General features: G+C 42.5%; 3 protein-coding genes across 3 annotated transcripts; 2 read left to right on the top strand and 1 right to left on the bottom strand.

Moving 5' to 3' along the window:
- Positions 1-164: 164 nt before the first annotated feature.
- On the top strand, positions 165-6,268 carry wdr21 (WD repeat domain 21). Its single transcript, XM_039781222.1, has 13 exons — positions 165-613; positions 734-855; positions 1,152-1,309; positions 1,450-1,532; positions 1,982-2,084; positions 2,260-2,403; positions 2,574-2,623; positions 2,713-2,792; positions 3,361-3,453; positions 3,776-3,873; positions 4,024-4,203; positions 4,400-4,514; positions 4,771-6,268. The coding sequence occupies exons 1-13, from the start codon at positions 501-503 to the stop codon at positions 5,001-5,003; spliced, it is 1,572 nt and encodes a 523-aa protein (XP_039637156.1). The 5' UTR covers positions 165-500; the 3' UTR covers positions 5,004-6,268.
- Positions 6,269-7,058: 790 nt separating this feature from the next.
- On the bottom strand, positions 7,059-14,325 carry zfyve1 (zinc finger, FYVE domain containing 1). The gene is made up of 12 exons (XM_039781221.1): positions 12,939-14,325; positions 12,599-12,842; positions 12,227-12,487; positions 11,922-12,136; positions 11,246-11,352; positions 10,989-11,097; positions 10,799-10,896; positions 10,475-10,592; positions 9,794-9,964; positions 8,666-8,846; positions 8,464-8,577; positions 7,059-7,677 (listed from the first exon to the last, which is right to left on the bottom strand). The coding sequence occupies exons 1-12, from the start codon at positions 13,425-13,427 to the stop codon at positions 7,445-7,447; spliced, it is 2,340 nt and encodes a 779-aa protein (XP_039637155.1). The 5' UTR covers positions 13,428-14,325; the 3' UTR covers positions 7,059-7,444.
- Positions 14,326-14,533: 208 nt separating this feature from the next.
- On the top strand, positions 14,534-16,916 carry pigh (phosphatidylinositol glycan anchor biosynthesis, class H). Its single transcript, XM_039781227.1, has 4 exons — positions 14,534-15,201; positions 15,569-15,778; positions 15,895-15,978; positions 16,130-16,916. Exons 1-4 carry the CDS (start codon positions 15,022-15,024, stop codon positions 16,199-16,201), a joined length of 546 nt encoding a protein of 181 aa, XP_039637161.1. The 5' UTR covers positions 14,534-15,021; the 3' UTR covers positions 16,202-16,916.
- Positions 16,917-17,806: the final 890 nt, after the last annotated feature.

Here is a 17,806-nt window from a genome sequence, read left to right as displayed (position 1 = left end):
AATAAAACAAAGTCATACAATGTGTGATGCGTGGCTCAAACGTTCGCAACGAAAACAACCTATGAATGCCTGCAACGTCAGGCACTATTGTTAGCAATCAGCCAATGAATGACATTTGGAGGCGGGAGAACATAGCAGGAACTCAATGTACAGCAGTTAGCTAGTTAGCTAGCTTATGAGGGTTGAAACTGTAACAAAACATCAGTTTATTAAGAAAATAAAGAATGTTTACATTCAACCGAAAGCCTGTTTATTAACGTAATAAAACCGTATTCACGTTAACTCGTGTTTAATTTCCACCATTACTAGAAAGGTGTCGAGAAAGATGTGTAGTCAACGTTAGCTCAAAAATGCTAATGACTGCAGCTTGCTAACTTAGCTAGCTAACAAGTAAACATGCTGCATCAAGTAGCCTTACACACTCGAACACATAGCTAGAAGTTAATAATAGACAGCGTGGCGAGAGGATCCTTAGCTACTTGTGGACTCAAACAGCAGGGATGAAGAAGTGGAACTGGCAAGAAGGACAGCGACCGTACAGGCGACGAGGTGCTGGTCAACGCCATGGTTGGTATAGAGGCAACCGGCAAAGGTCAACACAGGATGATCAGTGGTATGTTAAAGGACATGTTGACCCATGGCTAAGTTTAAAACTTGTGATATGTGTCTGAATCAATACGGCCCAGCACAGGCAGTGTTGGCAACGACAGTAAGAGTGATGTTCTGTTCACAGGTCTGGACATAATGATGCAGGGCCATCATTTAGAGCATCTCAGAGGAGAAATGAAAACCAGTCTGCGCCTGTTTCGTCGTCCTCCTCTTCTTCCTCTAATAAGACCAGCAGTGCTGCACCAGGTCAGTACCATACATCAATCTTCTCCATTATTGAACAAACATTAGTTCTCTGGTGTTCAGTCATGAGCCATACCACATAACAAGCACTGTTTTGTTAGTGATGGTAAGCTGTCAGAGGAAGTAAATTCAACATTTGGTGCCCACATGAAGACTTCATCAGAAAACACTGCAACACACAATCCTTGCAAAACAGTAAATGGTTATTCCTAATGTAAACAAAATAACCTGGGGTGTAACTTGAATAGCAAGAAGACGAGATGTCCATGCTTCATTTTTACCACCTATTCTGTTGCCAGAGCTGCCTGGTTTCTACTTTGACCCGGAGAAAAATCGTTACTTTCGCCTGTTGCCTGGACATAACAACTGTAACCCGCTGACCAGAGAGCAGTTGCAGGAGAAGGAAAGAGAGAAACAGAGAAACAAGATGCTCGCGGAGGATGAAAAGCCCAGAAAAGTGAGTCTGTTGTCGGACCTTGTCAATCCTTCTTTAGCTTTTAGCATTACGATGTTTCTTGTGCTTGAAGCTTCAGTTATACTTTTTCTCACCACATGCTTGGGTTTCATACTTTTTTTTATATATTATCTTCTTAATAGAAAGCACCAAGAACAGGACTGAACTCTTCGCTGCTGCTGCAGAAAAGACACCTTGGCATGTTACCAGAGAACTCCTATTGCAGGTACAGTACCACTCTGCTGTACAGAGGACATAAAGCTGTTTCTCCTTGTACCCTATCCACATTGCAATACCCACAGCTGTAATCCATTACAGCAAACAACCCCAGCAAAAAACAGTCTAACTATAACGATAATCAGTTCTGTATGTGTAGAGTGAGTTTTCTTTGAAACTTTGCCGGCCCACTAATAATGATGCTTATCAATTTTGACATGGGTTTGAAAATAGTCCGAAAAAGAAACATGCTAAAATATTGTGCTGCCTGACAGTTTCAATTGTATAAATTAAATTCACACACAGTTGCAACCCAAATGATTTATATTCGTCCTTTTGCCAAACCTGTTTTTTAATACATAAATACACAGACACACATGGTCAGATATTGGTTCTGGTTTGGGGAATTGTTTGCAGATATTTCTCATCAGTGTTGACCTTGTTACTGTGTGTCTCCAGGCTGGTCCATGAGGTGAAGGTCAGTGGAATGAGACGCCACAAACTAGAGATCCAGAGCACGGACAACAGCAACCCCAACACTGACAACTTCCGGCTCATAGTGGTGAGAACGCACACAAAACACGCTAGGGCTAATACAATATTGCAGTCGTAACAGATGCACTGTATAAACACATTTCAGAGTTGGAAAATCACGAGAATAATTTCTTATAGTGTACTTGCTGGTCTGCATATCCTCTTTGAACGCCATCCTCCCTCCTCTTCCTCGTCTTTCTCAGGGGGACTCTGCATGTGAGCGAGTGTTCACAGTCAATGATGTGTCACACGGAGGCTGCAAGTACGGCATCATGAACTTCAGCAGCAGCAGCCGGGGATCTCTGTCTGTGGAAATGTGCGACAACCTCTACTTCACAAATCGCAAGGTGGGAGCGTTTGGCTGGAGCAGTGACTCTGAATGTGTAGACATTTTATGTTTTTCACTTCCACCTTACATTTTGTGGACACCTTTTATATTGTATTATTATATTATACTGTATGTATTATTATATATTTTAAATCCCGTAAGCTAAAGGGTCGGCTTAATGCGTTTCAGGTGAATTCCATCTGCTGGGCCTCGGTCAACTACCCAGACTCCCACGTCTTGTATCCTTCTTCAGCTTTAGTAGTGCTTTTAGTCAGCCTACATGTCCTAAAACACTGCCTGTATTTCCCTTGACTGAGCTGACTGTCAGGCTGTGTCTGGTAGGAGCGGCAGACACCCCCGGCTGCGTCAGTTTACTTCCTGCTTCCCTCTTCAGCAACTCCAACCCAGGTTGTACTGAATAGAATCCTCTCAGGTTTCTTACGCTATTTAACACGTTCACATTAAGCCACCTACACACGATCCGCGTTAGAACCGCGAGGTAGGGCGCAGAGCAGAGAGGCAAAGCGCAGCGCAGATATATATACGTTGTGGAATTGGTTGCGCCTTGGCAACAAGGTCAAAGTTGAAATAATTTTAACTTTGTGCGCAGCGCTCCAGCGGCACCGCTTTCCCCTTATGAAAACAATGGAGCGGCGAGCGCAAAGCAGTTTTGCCGTGGATCGTGTGTAGTCAGCTTTTAGGCTATTATATTTCATTATGGTTAGAAGGTGGATTTTGACATAAGGCATGGTATTGGTATTGCAGAAGCCTACCAAAGTAATCAGAATAATTTATTATGACCCTTTTTAGTTCATTAACCCTCATTTGGCTTTTAAATTCCTAAATTTGTAATTAACTTACAGTATATGTCTGCAGATTGATAGTAATAAAAAAAGACATATTTCATGTTGGTATTGTTTGTTTACCTCCCCATTTTAACTTTTCTTCTCTCTCGTCCGTCCTCCTCTTTCATCAGACCAGCCCGGGATGCTGTGTAGCTTTAAGATATCGTCAGCCTGGTCTTGTGCGTGGTGCTTCAACCCCCAGTTTGACAAGACTTTTAGCACTGGTATGTCCAGCTGTCATCATTTGTTTTGCAACCCATGATCAAATATGATATTCATAAACCGATAATCGTAGTCATTAGCTTCTGTAGAGCTGTGAGTTTGTTGGCTTAGCTATAGTTTTGGGGTGTTAAATCATACTCAATTTGTTGAGCTACACCAACACGCAATACAGAGTAATCTGGTCACTTATTGTTTTAGTTCGTTAAAATAACAAATGACACAAATGGATCTAGAAAAGAGAGCTTGTTAATTGAGGGGACAAACATTTCCTCTACACAAACGTATGAATCTAAAATAATTATGTGTTCTCGCATGTGTTGGCAGGCCTGTCTCGTAGAGTGATAGTGAAAGATGCAGAGACGGGCCGAACGCAGACGTACAGCACCGGCAGCGATGTCTTGGCTCAGCAGTTTGCCCTTAGGGTGAGTCATCGGTTACATTGAAGTGATTCAAGCATGTTTGAGTTCACTTGTACCATGCTGTAGTATGGACTTATCTTTGTGTGGCTAAGATCAATGTAAGAAAGAAAAGCAAGGCCAGGAAAGTAAAATACCTCCTTTTTCTTGTCTTAGGTCCCTGTTCTGTTTAACGGTTGCCGATCAGGAGAGATCTTCAGCATTGACCTGCGGCAGCGCGGCGGCCGCAGGGATCAAAGCTGGAAATCCAGCCGCTTCCATCAAGAATCAGCCATCACCTCCATACGCGTCCTGCAGGATGAGAACTACCTGCTTGCTGCTGACATGCTGGGCCAGGTCAGGTTCTTGGCTTGAACATTTTCATTTTTTTGTGGGTTATGCAAACATTGAGCTCTAAATGACTAGTATTTTAACTATGTTATGGTCCAGAGATGAGGCTAATGACCCCAAGATAAGAGATAGAAAATAAATATTAACCCACATGGATTTTATTACTGCTTTAGCTTTGTGTGTTTTCTTCATTTATGCGCAGATTAAGCTGTGGGATGTGCGAGTGACTAAGGCAGTGCAGGAGTACAAAGGGCACTATAATGAGCACGCCTACCTTCCCATCCACGTCAATGAGCCTGAGGGGCTTGTGTTGGCAGGTAGGAGAGAACACCACATACTCAACATACTGTTGTTGAAAACTTTCACCGTCTTAATCAAAGAAATACCAGGCTTCACAGTTACTATGCTCTGACGTACTTAGTGTAAGTCAACATGGAGCCAGTTGCAGATAAAAAATAAGCTATGGCCAGATAAGGTATTTCAGAGAGAGTTTGAGAGATCTGAAGCCTGCCAAAGATGTCTCTCTCACCCAAGGTGCTTTCCAACCCCCAATCCTCTGTTTTCCTTCCCCAGTCGGTCAGGATTGCTACACAAGGTTATGGAGCCTAAAAGATGGCCACCTACTGAGGACTATCCCATCCCCCCACCCGACCGCAAACGACCTGATCCCGAGCGTGGTCTTCTCCTCCAAGTTGGGTGGCTGCAGGGGGCTCCCCGGCCTGCTAATGGCCGTCAAACACGACCTTTACTACTTCCCATACAGCACCGACTACCAGGAAGGAGGAGAGCAGCCGGCCAGCTTTTAGGGAAAGACTCAGAATGCTTCTTCTCAAAAATCATTCTTAAGACAAGGACACCATCTTTTTCTTTTTGCCAAATGTACGGATGGAGTTATATTCATATATAAAATCTATAGGTATTTTATAATTGAAAGGGTTCGACCACGTGTGCAGGTCATTTCCACAAGGTTGCAGTGAACTTTTGATTGGGAAGATGACCTCGGAAGAGTTACATTGAAGTCTCAGGGGAAAGTTATTTTTTGACCCACGTGTTTGTGCCAAAAGGAATTAGAAGTGCTATATACACGAGTGCACACAATTACTACAGTTAAGATTTGTGTAACCTTTACACAAAAGTGCTCTTACTTGTGACATAATTGACGGTATGATTTCTAATGTAATTTAAGATGTCTCTGATCTGAATTTGAAAAGAATGATACTGCGTTTATACTATAAATCAGTTTATAATTGCTGTTATTCTAAAGAAAAAAGAAAGAAATGGTTAACACAGTGATCTGTTGCATTGTATTTGCTCCTAAGTGACACACAGACGGAGTTTCTGCAGTTTAATACATAACGGTATGAGCATACATGAATGTAAAGGTATTGATTTGTTCTTTGTGATATTCACTGAACATCTCTCACTGAGATAGGGACAGTGATTAGATAGTTCACTGATTCAGGTCCAAGTGTTATTTCAGCTTATTTGTTAAAATGGTAACCAAACCAACTCTCCTAGTCAGAACCTGATAGGAAAAAAAACAGATCAATACAGTCAAAAGCCTATCTGCATCATTATATGTTGTATTTGTCAGATAATTGTGTGGGACAGTCTCAAAACGTTGTCCACTTGGTGCTCCTAGCTAACTAGCCACACAGCCTGAGTTGACAGAGTAAACGATTACTCTTCTAATTAGTTCCTGGTTTGAGGGGCCAGCCTCAAAGATGGTTTCAAGTCTTCTCTGTTCCATATTGCTTCTGTGAGCCAGCCACTATAAAAGCAGTTGCATTTCATCCCACTGCAGTCAGATTTGTCTTGTTAGATAACAGTTTTAACATTTTAAAAAACGAGGCCATTTCTTTCTTCCTATTTAAGTAAACTGTTTTCCCATATATGTATATTCTATGCAAAATAACAAGGTCGACAGCATTATTAAGGCTGTTCTATTATCTGCCCATTCAAATGGACAAACAACCACAAAGCATTGAGGGATGATGTAAGAAGTTAATACTGTGTGATTCTATAAGTCGGAATGCATCTCGGACCATGCTACAATAAATCGTTGGCTTCCGATTGTTCTAATTCTCCTGAAGCCAAAGAGTGGCAGGAAAGCTAAAGCTTGCAGGGCTTAAAGTGCAACTCTCGCCAAAATGCAACCTAGGGTCTTTTTGTGAATGGACCCGAGTCAAACTTTCACTTAAAAGCATAATTAGGACAGAAGCGCCAATTTTTTGACTTTTTGAATGGGAGTGCTAGGGGCACTTCTATGATTGCATCAAAATAGCTATTTTGAAAACACTAAAAAGTCTCAACACAACATGAAACTTTGCTCCAAGTATCACCAGGGGCTCTACACGTGAACTCCTGCATTGTGAATATTGTTTGTGTACACAGTTTACTAAAAAAGGTTTTGAACACTTTCACTTTAGCAGTTGGTTTATCAGCTCGCTGCCATCTTGCCAGTCAAAAAGGGTCTTAATCTTAAGAGTGGCGCTTCCGTCCTAATTATGCTTTTAAATGAAAGTTTGACTCGGGTACATTCACAAGAAGACCCTAGGTTGCATTTTGGCGAGAGTTACGCTTTTAAGTAGAGGAAAACTACTGTAGATCCATTCAAAATGGATCAGAATTTATTGTGGTGGATAATATTTTCAGTTTTTCCCTTTGTTCCCTCTAAAGCCAGCCCTAAATGCTACATCCAGGGCTTCTGCAGAAACGATCTTAGAATAAAAGTTTTTACGCGGAATCAGTTTAAGGTGCTCAGTCAGTAATTCTATTATAACTGTTCACCCATGTAGCCCCAGACTACAAAAGGTGCTAATAGTACTAGTGTGTCACACTGGGAGGGATTGCCAAGGGAGGGGGGGCACGTGCATCATTACGTAAGTTTTAAAGGATCAAATGGGTACATGGGTATTTACCTGAACTTAATTGCAAGCAAGCACGTACAATACTCACTTTTATAAAACGCTGTCAAGTTCTCACTCTGACTGGTATTCTTCACAGTGTCAAATATAGGCATATTAAAGTGAAATAGCATCAGGGGACTGACGTGAAGTGAGGACGGCATTAAAAAAAAAAAAAACAGAGTCCAACCTGCCACAGGACAGTCTAGTGGCAGCCAAGAAATGCCACTAAAGAGACGAAAGGGAACTGAAGCCTTTAAGCCAAAAATGTTGTCAATTCCAGTTTTCGCAGAGGCCAGCTTCCTTAACCGTCCCCTCTCTGCCTCCCGCTCCTCGTCCTGCTAGAGCTCCCCGGGTTTCTGGTTGCAGCCGTTGCAGACCCTCACAGGGTGGTCCCAGCCGCGGGAGGGGACGGCGCGCCGCTCCTGAGAGCAGTCGTCACACACTCCCTGGCCACAGGCGCGGCAGTGGTGGATGGAGAGACGTGGGGAGAACTCCCTCTGGCACTCGCTGCAGGAGTGGATGTCCTGATCTGGGACCCAGTAGGCCGGCCGAGCTGCGTCCTTCACCAGGCCTGGAAGCAGCGGTTAATATTAGGGCTCAACGATTTTGGAAAATAATCTTAATTGCGATTTCTTTTTACCAATATTTTGGTTGCTATTTAATATTAGGGTCAACAGAGGCCAGGCCTCACGATACGATATTGTGATTTTGAACATTGCAATATACTGAAATGTATTACCTTTTTTTCCAAACTTCCAAATTTTTCCCAATTTCAAATGATGTCCCCAAAAGGAAACTTTGTCAACATTTGTTTTATCTAAAAAGATACATTTCTCTGTTTGTTTATCTCACTCCAATTTTATTGCTGCAAAATGGGATTGTCAAGCAGACAAACTGACCAGTACATATATAATAATAGATGGAAACTTGGCGTCTGTGTATCGATACAGTACTGCCACGGAAAACATACTATGCTGTATCGATTTATTTCCCCCCACCTCTATATGATATGCGGTTATTTTTTTAAGTGTGAGGCAGTTTTGGCACAATACCTGACGCATCTTCTTTAATGCCAAAATTGCCCCACACAACTGACGTACTGTTCCTTTTTGACACTAAAGTTTCCGCAGCGTCAGGCTCCGTCAAGGTATGGTATAGCGCGCCAAGTTGACGCTTGATTGCAGCCTTTGCGATTTAAAAGAAATCTTCTTTGAACATATTGCGATATTATTGCTAACGCAGTTATTCTTTCAGCCCTAGTTAATATGACTGTTGATCAACAGCTGGGGTAGTTTCAGTTAGAAGTGATTTTTGGCTGCGTTGTTTTGATCATGTCGTCAGCGGATGTAATGCTCACCGAGAGGTATGTCGATGGCACCGACTACAGCTCCTAAAGTGTTCTGAACCGCCTCCCCAACCTTCCTGGCTATCAGGGTGCCTCCCTCCTCCTCCAAGGCAGCATCCAGTAACTCTGCAAAAGGGGAAACGTGCACATGTGAAATCAGGCACTCGCACACGTTTAAACTGATATCACGTTGGATATTGCGAGAGGGATTTACCGGTTGGGATTCCCCTGTTGTGGAAACACGCGTCGCAGACTCGGACAGGTGCGAGGCCCCAGCCCCTCTCCGGGACCGGACGAGTCTTTGAGGAGCAGGGGTCACAGAAGCCCTCTCCACAGGCACGACAGTGGTGCTTGGTGTCGTTGGGCTGGAACTCTTCCCCACATTTATGACATTTCTGCAACACACACACACACACACACACACACACACACACACACACACACACACACACACACACACACACACACACACACACACACACACACACACACACACACACACAAATACGTGAAGTAAAAAGGCAAAACCCCCGAGCTTGAGCGGTGTACCAAGTTGAATTTGATGGAAATATATGACGCGTGGACTTTATTTGCTCTTGGCAGTGACTGAGGTTGGAATGTGTGAGAAGAAAAGTGAAACTCTAGTACAAAGTTGCATGTACTCATGGTTCGGTTTCTTTTTTTAAAGATTTTTTTGTGTGTGGCATTTGTAGGCCTTTATTAGATAGAACAGCTTTAGACACGAAAGGGGAGAGAGAGGATTGGACGACATGCAGCAAAGGAACGCAGGTCGGAATCGAACCTGCGACCGCTGCGTCCAGGACTAAGCCTCTGTATATGGGCGCACGCTCTACCAGGTGAGCTAGCCAGTCGCCCTCAGTTCTGTTTCTTGAATCGACAATTGCACTCTCAGCGTAGCGCTGCAAAAATGAATCGATCAGCTGTGAACTATTAAATGAATCGGGAACTATTTGGATTATCGATTAATCGGTTTGCGTAATTTCTTAAGAAAGAAAAGTTAAATTCTCTGAATTTAGCCCTATATTAGGGGTGTGAATCTTCACTGGTCTCACGATTCAATTCGATTCCGATTATCCTGTCAATGATTCGATATCACAATGCGCCACCTCCTCACATGTATTATATATTGCGACACATGGTTCTGAACACAGCAGACAACGGACAAAAGGCAAAACCTAAAAAAGCAGCGAATGGAAAATCTAAATCATCGAGCAACATCATAATCGGTTATTGTCTGTCACTGCATCGATGCTGAATCATCCACGTCCCTATCACGACGCATCAATGCAATGGTTCATTTTGTGCAGTTTTAGTCACGTACCAGGATAAGGGAGTTGGGTTTCCAGTAGGTGGGAGCGATCTGGTCGGTAAGCCAGGAGGTGACTGCTTTGGCGGGCTTGACGCTGAGTTCAGACACTGACTGAGAAATGTATTTGACTCCATCCAGCAGCCTCTGGGCAGCGTTGTTGTTGTCTTTCAAAAAACCGTCAGACTAAAAAGAAATGCAAGAAGAGAAGAACATACAAAAGATACAAATGAATACACTTTCCGTTGTACCCGCATCATACTGTAACTATATATTGTAATATAATCTTAATTTTATAATATAATCTTAATTTTAGAGTTGTGTACAGTTACAGTAGAGTATTTTAGTGTGCGATTCGCCATCGTCACTGAAAACTGACCACCACAGAGAATGCTAGAAATCCAATCATTTAGGCAGTAGCATGATTTGTGCTTGGCATTTATGCCTCTAGACTCAGCACTTTTGACTAAGTATATGCTTACGTCATCATGATTTCATGAAAAAGGTCATAAACCACATTTTGCATTAGTTTTCTGGGCATCAACATACAACTGACTTGCAAGAATATACTGCACATGCAGCTCGCAATAGATGTGACAACATTGATTCGAGTTAAAACCTTTGAAATCTTGGCTTGCAACTTTGTTTAATTGGTTTAGGCAGAATCTCATTTAGGCTGTTCCACTGTGGCCTTACCCCTGGCCAGATGTGCTGGATCTCTGTTCTAACCACTGTTTCCACTGGGTCCTGGTTTCCATACCAGTACTGCCTGCTTCTGTAGATCACTGCACAGTTGGGGCACTCGATTACATACCTGGACAAAGACAAAATAAATCTCAGTTCCAGTATGAAGGGGACAGATTCTATTGCCTCTTGGTCTTGCAATACATTTCTCTATGCACGCTCTGTTGTTATAATTGTGAACTAATAGCAACTAACAAGTAGGTTGATCACACTGTGCTCACAAAGGAAAGCCATTTCCAATCATCTTCCAAATGGTTGTGTTGAAGCTGGACTCACCCAGACCAGGCGTAGATGGCCAAGCCAAACCACGGTGAGTCAGACGAGGCCGTCGTTTTGGGAACCACCACTACCTCCTTCCCGCCCTCATAGCAGGCCTGAGAAGTTCAGAACAGACACTCAGAACCTCGTCAAGCAGGAATACTTTAACATATACTGTACATATCTGGCATTTTGGGCTTGTACTTGCCTTGCAAGTGTAGATGCGGTTGTCATACTGTGCAGAGTAGCGGCAGCGGTGTTTGGCTTCGTGGTCGAGTCCCTCCTTTAGGTGATTCATGCTTCTCTTACAGCCTGAACTGAAAGTTCAGAGACAAAGGCCAGAATATTTAAGGGATATATTAATGTTGATTCTTCAAAAAAAAAAAAACACTGTTCCATTACTTATTCATTTAATAATTATCTTGTTAACAATGTTGTCATTTATAGATCCAGAGAGACACGTACCCACAGCTGAGGCAGAGGCTAGAGCAGGTAAAGTACTCATCTGGAAAGAAAGAGTTGCTGGCCATGTACTCTTCGGAAATCTCCCCGCTAAAGCGCTCGCTCAGAGCCTGAGGGAAGGAGCCGGGAGGAGATGGAGGGACAGGAAGAGTCAGTAACGTTCACTGTAAATATGAGGGGTCGACCAATACTGTTTTTTCAGGGCCGATATCGATACCTATTATTAGTAGTTAATAAAACCGATAACTGATATTTGGAACCGATATGCATTTACAGTAAAAATGTTGATCTTTTAGTCAAAATTGACATTTTGGAATGTTACAAACTTCCAACACAAAAGTTTGTTTAAATGCTTTAAGCAATTATTTAATAAAACTGAAACTTTAAAACATAATACACAGTAAAAAAAGATGAATAAATAAAAACTAAAATAGCTTCCTGAAGTTTTAGCATGCCAACAGTTTGTTTGCAAGCGTTGCAGACTGCTCAGAGAGCTGTAGCGGAGCCTTTTTAATTAATTAACTTTATGGGTTATCAGTCAAATAAAACACTGATACAGATAATCTGCAAAATTGCCCAATAACAGCCCCGATAATCGGCCAGGCCAATTATTGGTCAATCAATAGTAAATAACAACACATTCTAATACGCACTTCTTCGTACAATCAAGCATCACTACCTGCAGAGCCTTGTAGATGACGCTGGCAGAGCGTGGCGAGCGGGTGGTGTTGTTGTCCAGCTGTTGCTCCAGGCTACGCAGTAGGCCGCTGAAGTCTGTGGGAGGGTTGTAGGTTCGAGTTCCACGGTACTGGATGGAGCTGAACGCTTCTGGAAACAGACCCAGCTTCCTGAAACGCTCCTGGAGAAGACGCTCGGCCGACTCAGATGGTTTGTCTAGAGACGGAGAACAGTCACAGAGAGGAGAAAAAAAATTTCTTATCCCAGTCATGTTTATTAAATTCCAACAAAAGGAAAAAAGGGTACCTGATCCTAGCAGCTTGGTGTGAACGGTCTCATGGAAGATGATTACAGCAGGGCCCAGAGTGGACAACGGGACGTCCAGACCACAGCGGGTGGTAGTCGCTTTCAGCTCCCTGGTGAAATGTTTAAGGTAGGCATCAGATGCATCACCAAGGAACTTGAAGAGATCGTCATGGAGACGGTCGGCATGGGTTCGGTAGATGACCACATCACAGATAGCCAGGACTTTGAGGAGCAGGCGTGTTCGCTGACCCTGATTAGCTCCTGAAGAGTGAAAACAACGCAGTGGTAAATGTGTGTTAATTGAGAAAAACAGCTTCCCACTAGACCCTGTTTATTTCGTGATAATACGCTAATCCATTGTTAGTCCCATACCAGCCCCAAGCAGTCCTTCTGTGTCGATGACTACCACCCGGTGTACAGGGTCCATAGCCGCCCACACACCCACAGTGCAGGACTCTTGGGTGGGTGAGGTCTTGAACACTTCTCGTCCAAGGAAAAATGTATGGTTCAGGGTGTGCGACTTGCCCTCCCCAGTGTTTCCAAAGATGGAGACCACTTTGAGGAGCTCGTCTGACCTGCAGCCCAGTCTGCTCACAAAGTCGTCCTCATCCTTCACCTGAGAATCCACACATGATCAGCCCCATCATCGTCATAACCTCCTCACGATGAGGCGCTATCAAATGATTAAAACATGATTTTAAAAGATATTTACCTGCATCTCCTCCCTCTCGTCCACCAATAGGAAGCTGTACACCTTCTCCAGCTCGCCTTTCAGGATCTCCATCTGGGACTCCCCAGCACCCAGACTGTTATCCTGGGGAGCTTTGGCAGGGGGGTAGGGTGTCAGAGGGTGCTTCCTCTTGTTGACTCCGCTGTGGGTGCGTTTCTGGCAGTCCAAACACAGGTTGATCTTACAACCCTGGCAGCGCACCAGCGCTCGGAGCCGTCCACCGTTGTAAGAGCAGCTGCTGTCCCCTTTGCACGAGTCACAGAAAGGAACGTGGCCTGGTGCAATCCGAACCCGGTCGTGATTCCTCATCCGCTCCTGGCGATGGAGCTCCAGTTCACAGCGGGCACACTGCAAGCTGCCGCATTCATCACATTCAAAGGCAGCCTCATCGGAGCCCCCACAGGCGTAGCTCTCCTGACAGCCTAAGACTGTGTTCATTCCTTTATCTACAGCTGGACCTTGACCACTCATCTCAAAGCCGACAGGCCAGGGCTTAGTGAGAGTAACTAGGGTTGCAAAGGCAATGCAGCGGAAGACACAACGACTCGGTTAAGCAAATGCCCACGACCAGATGTGATGTAACCTTCTTTGTTCAAATGATCCCAAAAGCCATTTCACTCACACTGTCATAAAGTAGCCTATTATGACGTTAAGCCGAGGATCCAATTACTGCTTACTATTAAGGGTATTCAGTCGGTAGTAAAAGCAAGACCAGGCAGCAATTTCAAACACTTGTTCAGAATAGTAATTACTTTATGTTTGGCACAACAGTTTGCTAGTGTAGCTAACAGTTGCTGCCTTGCATCTCTTGTCTTGTTTTGGTAATGTTGCTGCTTAGTTGTCGATGCTGCGTTGCTATTTAAAAGTAGCCCGGTATGCTCGTCGTGTCTAAAAAAAATTACGTTCTCAAACTCAGTAATAAATAGATATGTTTATGTTATCAATCAATAGCGACACAAAGAGACACACTGAAGAAACAAGCAACCTTCGTTTCTATCGACTGACCTAGCTGTGGCTTCCAGTCCGACGGACGACGACTTACTAAAATGCTGCCTCAACAGTCTAAAACTGGACACGTATACTGTCTAGCACCATACCGCCGACTGCCACATAATAGCAAACGTTGTTGAAAAGGTTAGCTAGCTGAGCTATTCTGTGTCAGACCCTTGTAGATGTTGTTGCTTTTACATCAGCTGATCGGCTTGTTTTTATCCAGAGTTCATAAGTCATAAAACAGAATGCATTTTGGGAAATGCAGGATTTGGGAGTTGCAAAGAAAGACGAGGATTACATCGGAATTATAACTATTTGATAGTACACACACGAACTCATACTCCTGAAATGGTTTCTAAATGTAGTTTGACAATAGCTACCATCAGCCACCCGCCTAGTTAAACAAATAAATGTGGATGAAGATACTAACCGTTGCCCATAATGCTTTGCAACTTCCAGCTGCTGTGTTCACTTTTATTTGTATCCGGCGTACACCGAAGCTTACAAAGTTAGACGGAGATAGCAACTGATATTGGTACACACCGTGTTATAACTAATTTCGGCGTCATACGTGTTTTATTACTAAGTAAATTTAATATTTAATTCACTGTGGTTGTTGTAAACACGCAGAACGACGGTGCCCGCACCGTACGTTATTTTTTTACTCTAACAACATCCAACCGAACAACCCGGTGTAAGTAACGAGTGCATCTAATGTGAGAATTGATTGTGACATCAATTCAGTTGCGAGTATTCAGTATTTTTCTTTTGCCTCACTTTTTTTCTTATATTTAACTGGAGAGACTTAGCATCGTATGTATGTAACTTTATGTATGTATGTAAGTATGCATGTATCATTTTCCGTCTAAGAAAGGACTACTTCATGATTTTGAATGCGACTGACCTTGCCTGTTTACAGATAGCCAAAGCTAATTCAGTGCTAACCTTCAGTGTTAGCAAAGCCGGTCTACGGTATATTAGAAGTTCTTTGGTGTTAGCTAGCTGGCTAAGCTAACTGTTTCTGCGAGTTCGCTCTTCCTCTCACGTTACTCTCCCGGTATTTGTTGGGTTCATGATGGAAGATGAAGCCTTCACCGACATTAATGGCAAAAGCATATCTCTGCACTGTCAGAGTCACTCTAGCCTTTGCAGCGAGTTCATTGTCAGCGTCCCCAAAGTGTCCATCGGCAAGGTGATGGTGTACACCTGCTGCGTTTGGCTTTTGGCGTACGCTGTGTTCTTCCTCACAGAGGTAAGACATATGAGTCACTCCCAACTGAATCACTGTGCCCAGATCGCTAAATACTAGACCAAAACCATGTCCACAAGTGTTACATCAATGTACTGTGACATAGTTTTACTCCAGCATACAACATGCGCTGTTTCTGTGATAGTTTTCTATACACGTAGCATTAAGTTAAAGCTAATTATACAATTTTCTAAATCTTTATTACTGTCATACTTTTTAGTGGACAGAATATTAGTGGTGCTCCCATTTGATCTGTAAATGTGTATGATCAGAGTATTCTTTTTGTTTTTGAGTGGTATATAACGATTCATATGAACATGTTAACACTAGGAAGATCTTCGTGTGTATATATGTCTTCCCTCTCTTGCAGAACACCGCTGTTCTGTCCAGCGCTATATTCATCACCCTGGTTGGCATGATGCTTCACATCCACTTTGTGAAGGTAGACCACGAGTCCCTGCTTGTCATTGGCTCCTTAGGCATACAAGTGTCCTCCAGCTACGCCTCAGGCCGCGAGACCACCACATTCATTGAGATGAGCAAGATCAAGGACATTGTCATCAATGAAGCTATTTACATGGTGAATAAGAACATTTGCATTATAAACATCGTTATTCTATATTATTCATACTACAGTTACGCCAGTTTAGGCTTTTTGTAGGAAGAGCGCATTGACATCTAATGCTTTTATTTCAGCATCAAATCATCTACTACCTTTGTGTGCTGTTGAAGGAGCCTTCAGATCCAGATGCAGTGTCAAGTGTTGTGCCATTGTTTCAGGTGAGGTTGAATGCAAGGTGTACGCATATCCCATAGAGCAACTTGCTTTTGTGTTTTGTTTCTTGTTTAATTCCTGTGTATAGGATTCTAATGCACACAGTGTCATTCACAGTAACCGGTTTCTAATGGACCTTCTTTTCTCATTTTTCAGAGTTCGAAGCCAAGGCTGAACTGCTTAGTGAAAGTTTACAAAAGCTGTCAGGAGATTATTTCAAAGTGCTAATGACACACAAGTCTTACATTAGCGGTGTTTATGGTCATGCAGTATGCTTTTATTATTTCTTTAAGTCATTTTTATTTTCAATTGATTAAAGCAGGTAGTTTTTTCTTTTGGTACATCTTGATTTAATGTACAGTGTATTTTTCATTATTTTTCTCACCTGTATGAATGTGAATGTGACCTGTTGTCTGCTGTCACAATGATTTAATATGTGTAGTTTTTGTTGTGTAGTTACTTGAATAATATGAAAATAGCACTGGTGTTAGACTACTTCTTTAAACCTAAAGAGCCAAACCTTTTAACTGACATTGTATTTAAAGATAGACATTACCTTTTTAACAGTTTCAATTGACTAATAATGCCGATATCTGTATTTTACAAGCATTCCTACACTGTATTTTTTTAAATACAAAAATACATTTGATAAACAAAATGAATATTGTTCCTATTGAAATATTTTCCATCACTGTTAGTTGATGTATGCTTGGGGTTAATGTTTTTGAGGAGCTTTACTTTCCTTCCCCAGTAGGGGGCAGTACCACACTTATCAAACTTTTGGAAATCAGAATCATGAATCGGTTCAGACAAAAGCACTTAAGATGTACCAAAAACAATACACACTTTTTTAATTAACCCTGTGTAGCATAATGCCAACATGAAAATAGTTGTTAAATGTGTAGTGTCAGATGTACAATACATTAGTAAACATAAACATCCACACCTTCCTTAAGTATGTCTTCACTTCCTCATAACTACATATACCTTCATCTCTAGTTGCTCAGGTTGAACTTAGTTGTCATCTTACTTGAGACTGTTAATATACCAGACCTGTTATTTTTAGAAATGATAAATTTTACTCAAGGTTACCTCACAGACCAAATGACAGTTTATGTAGGATCAAGATCAGAATGAGTAATATTTATTACCAGTGGAATGACCCTACAGTTTGATAAGGCCTTAACTCCTCAAATTTGGAAGTGCTGATCTGACATTTTACCCTGTCACTATAAGAAGTATGATGCAACAAATCCCATCTTGTCTTAGATTATTGCTCAAGTTTATTTTTTATCCATTATATATTTTTTTCACTATTCATTTTAAAAACCAAGCGCTTTTGGCAAAGAAGCAATGGTTTTTGAGTAAGGAGCTATATGCCCAGTGCTAACTGTAGAGTTACACTGCTTAAATAAATTGCTATATTAATATATTGAGGTGAGGACAATATAAGCATAGAGGGTGTGTTTATTAGTTTCTGCCTGGAGCAAAATGTTTTTCCTCAAAATGCTTCCTGGTTGTAACTAATTAATAATAATGAAAGTTTAATAAGTCTCTATTGCCCACAGTTTAAGGTTCAGAGCCCTTGTTTTCAACCCCACTCGGCCTGTGTTTCACCTCCAGGCCTTGTTTTTCCCCCCATCCATTCTAATTGTCGATGACCATCTTCAGACCAGTGTGTGAACTCCACGCTCCACCGGCCAACAAGGCAGGAGGGTGTGACTTTCTTGGGGCGAAGCGTTCCGCTGATGTGAAGAGAAGCCCTTTGACAGGATAATAGTCCCTGCTGGAGGTGTGAAATAGCCAGGAACCAGGAGAAAACCTGGGAGTGAC

The sequence above is a fragment of the Perca fluviatilis genome, chromosome 18 (assembly GCF_010015445.1).
Source record: "Perca fluviatilis chromosome 18, GENO_Pfluv_1.0, whole genome shotgun sequence".
NCBI lineage: Eukaryota > Metazoa > Chordata > Actinopteri > Perciformes > Percidae > Perca > Perca fluviatilis.
The sequence above is the reverse complement of the archived record's forward strand: the minus strand, read 5'-3'. Positions and strand labels throughout refer to the sequence as shown.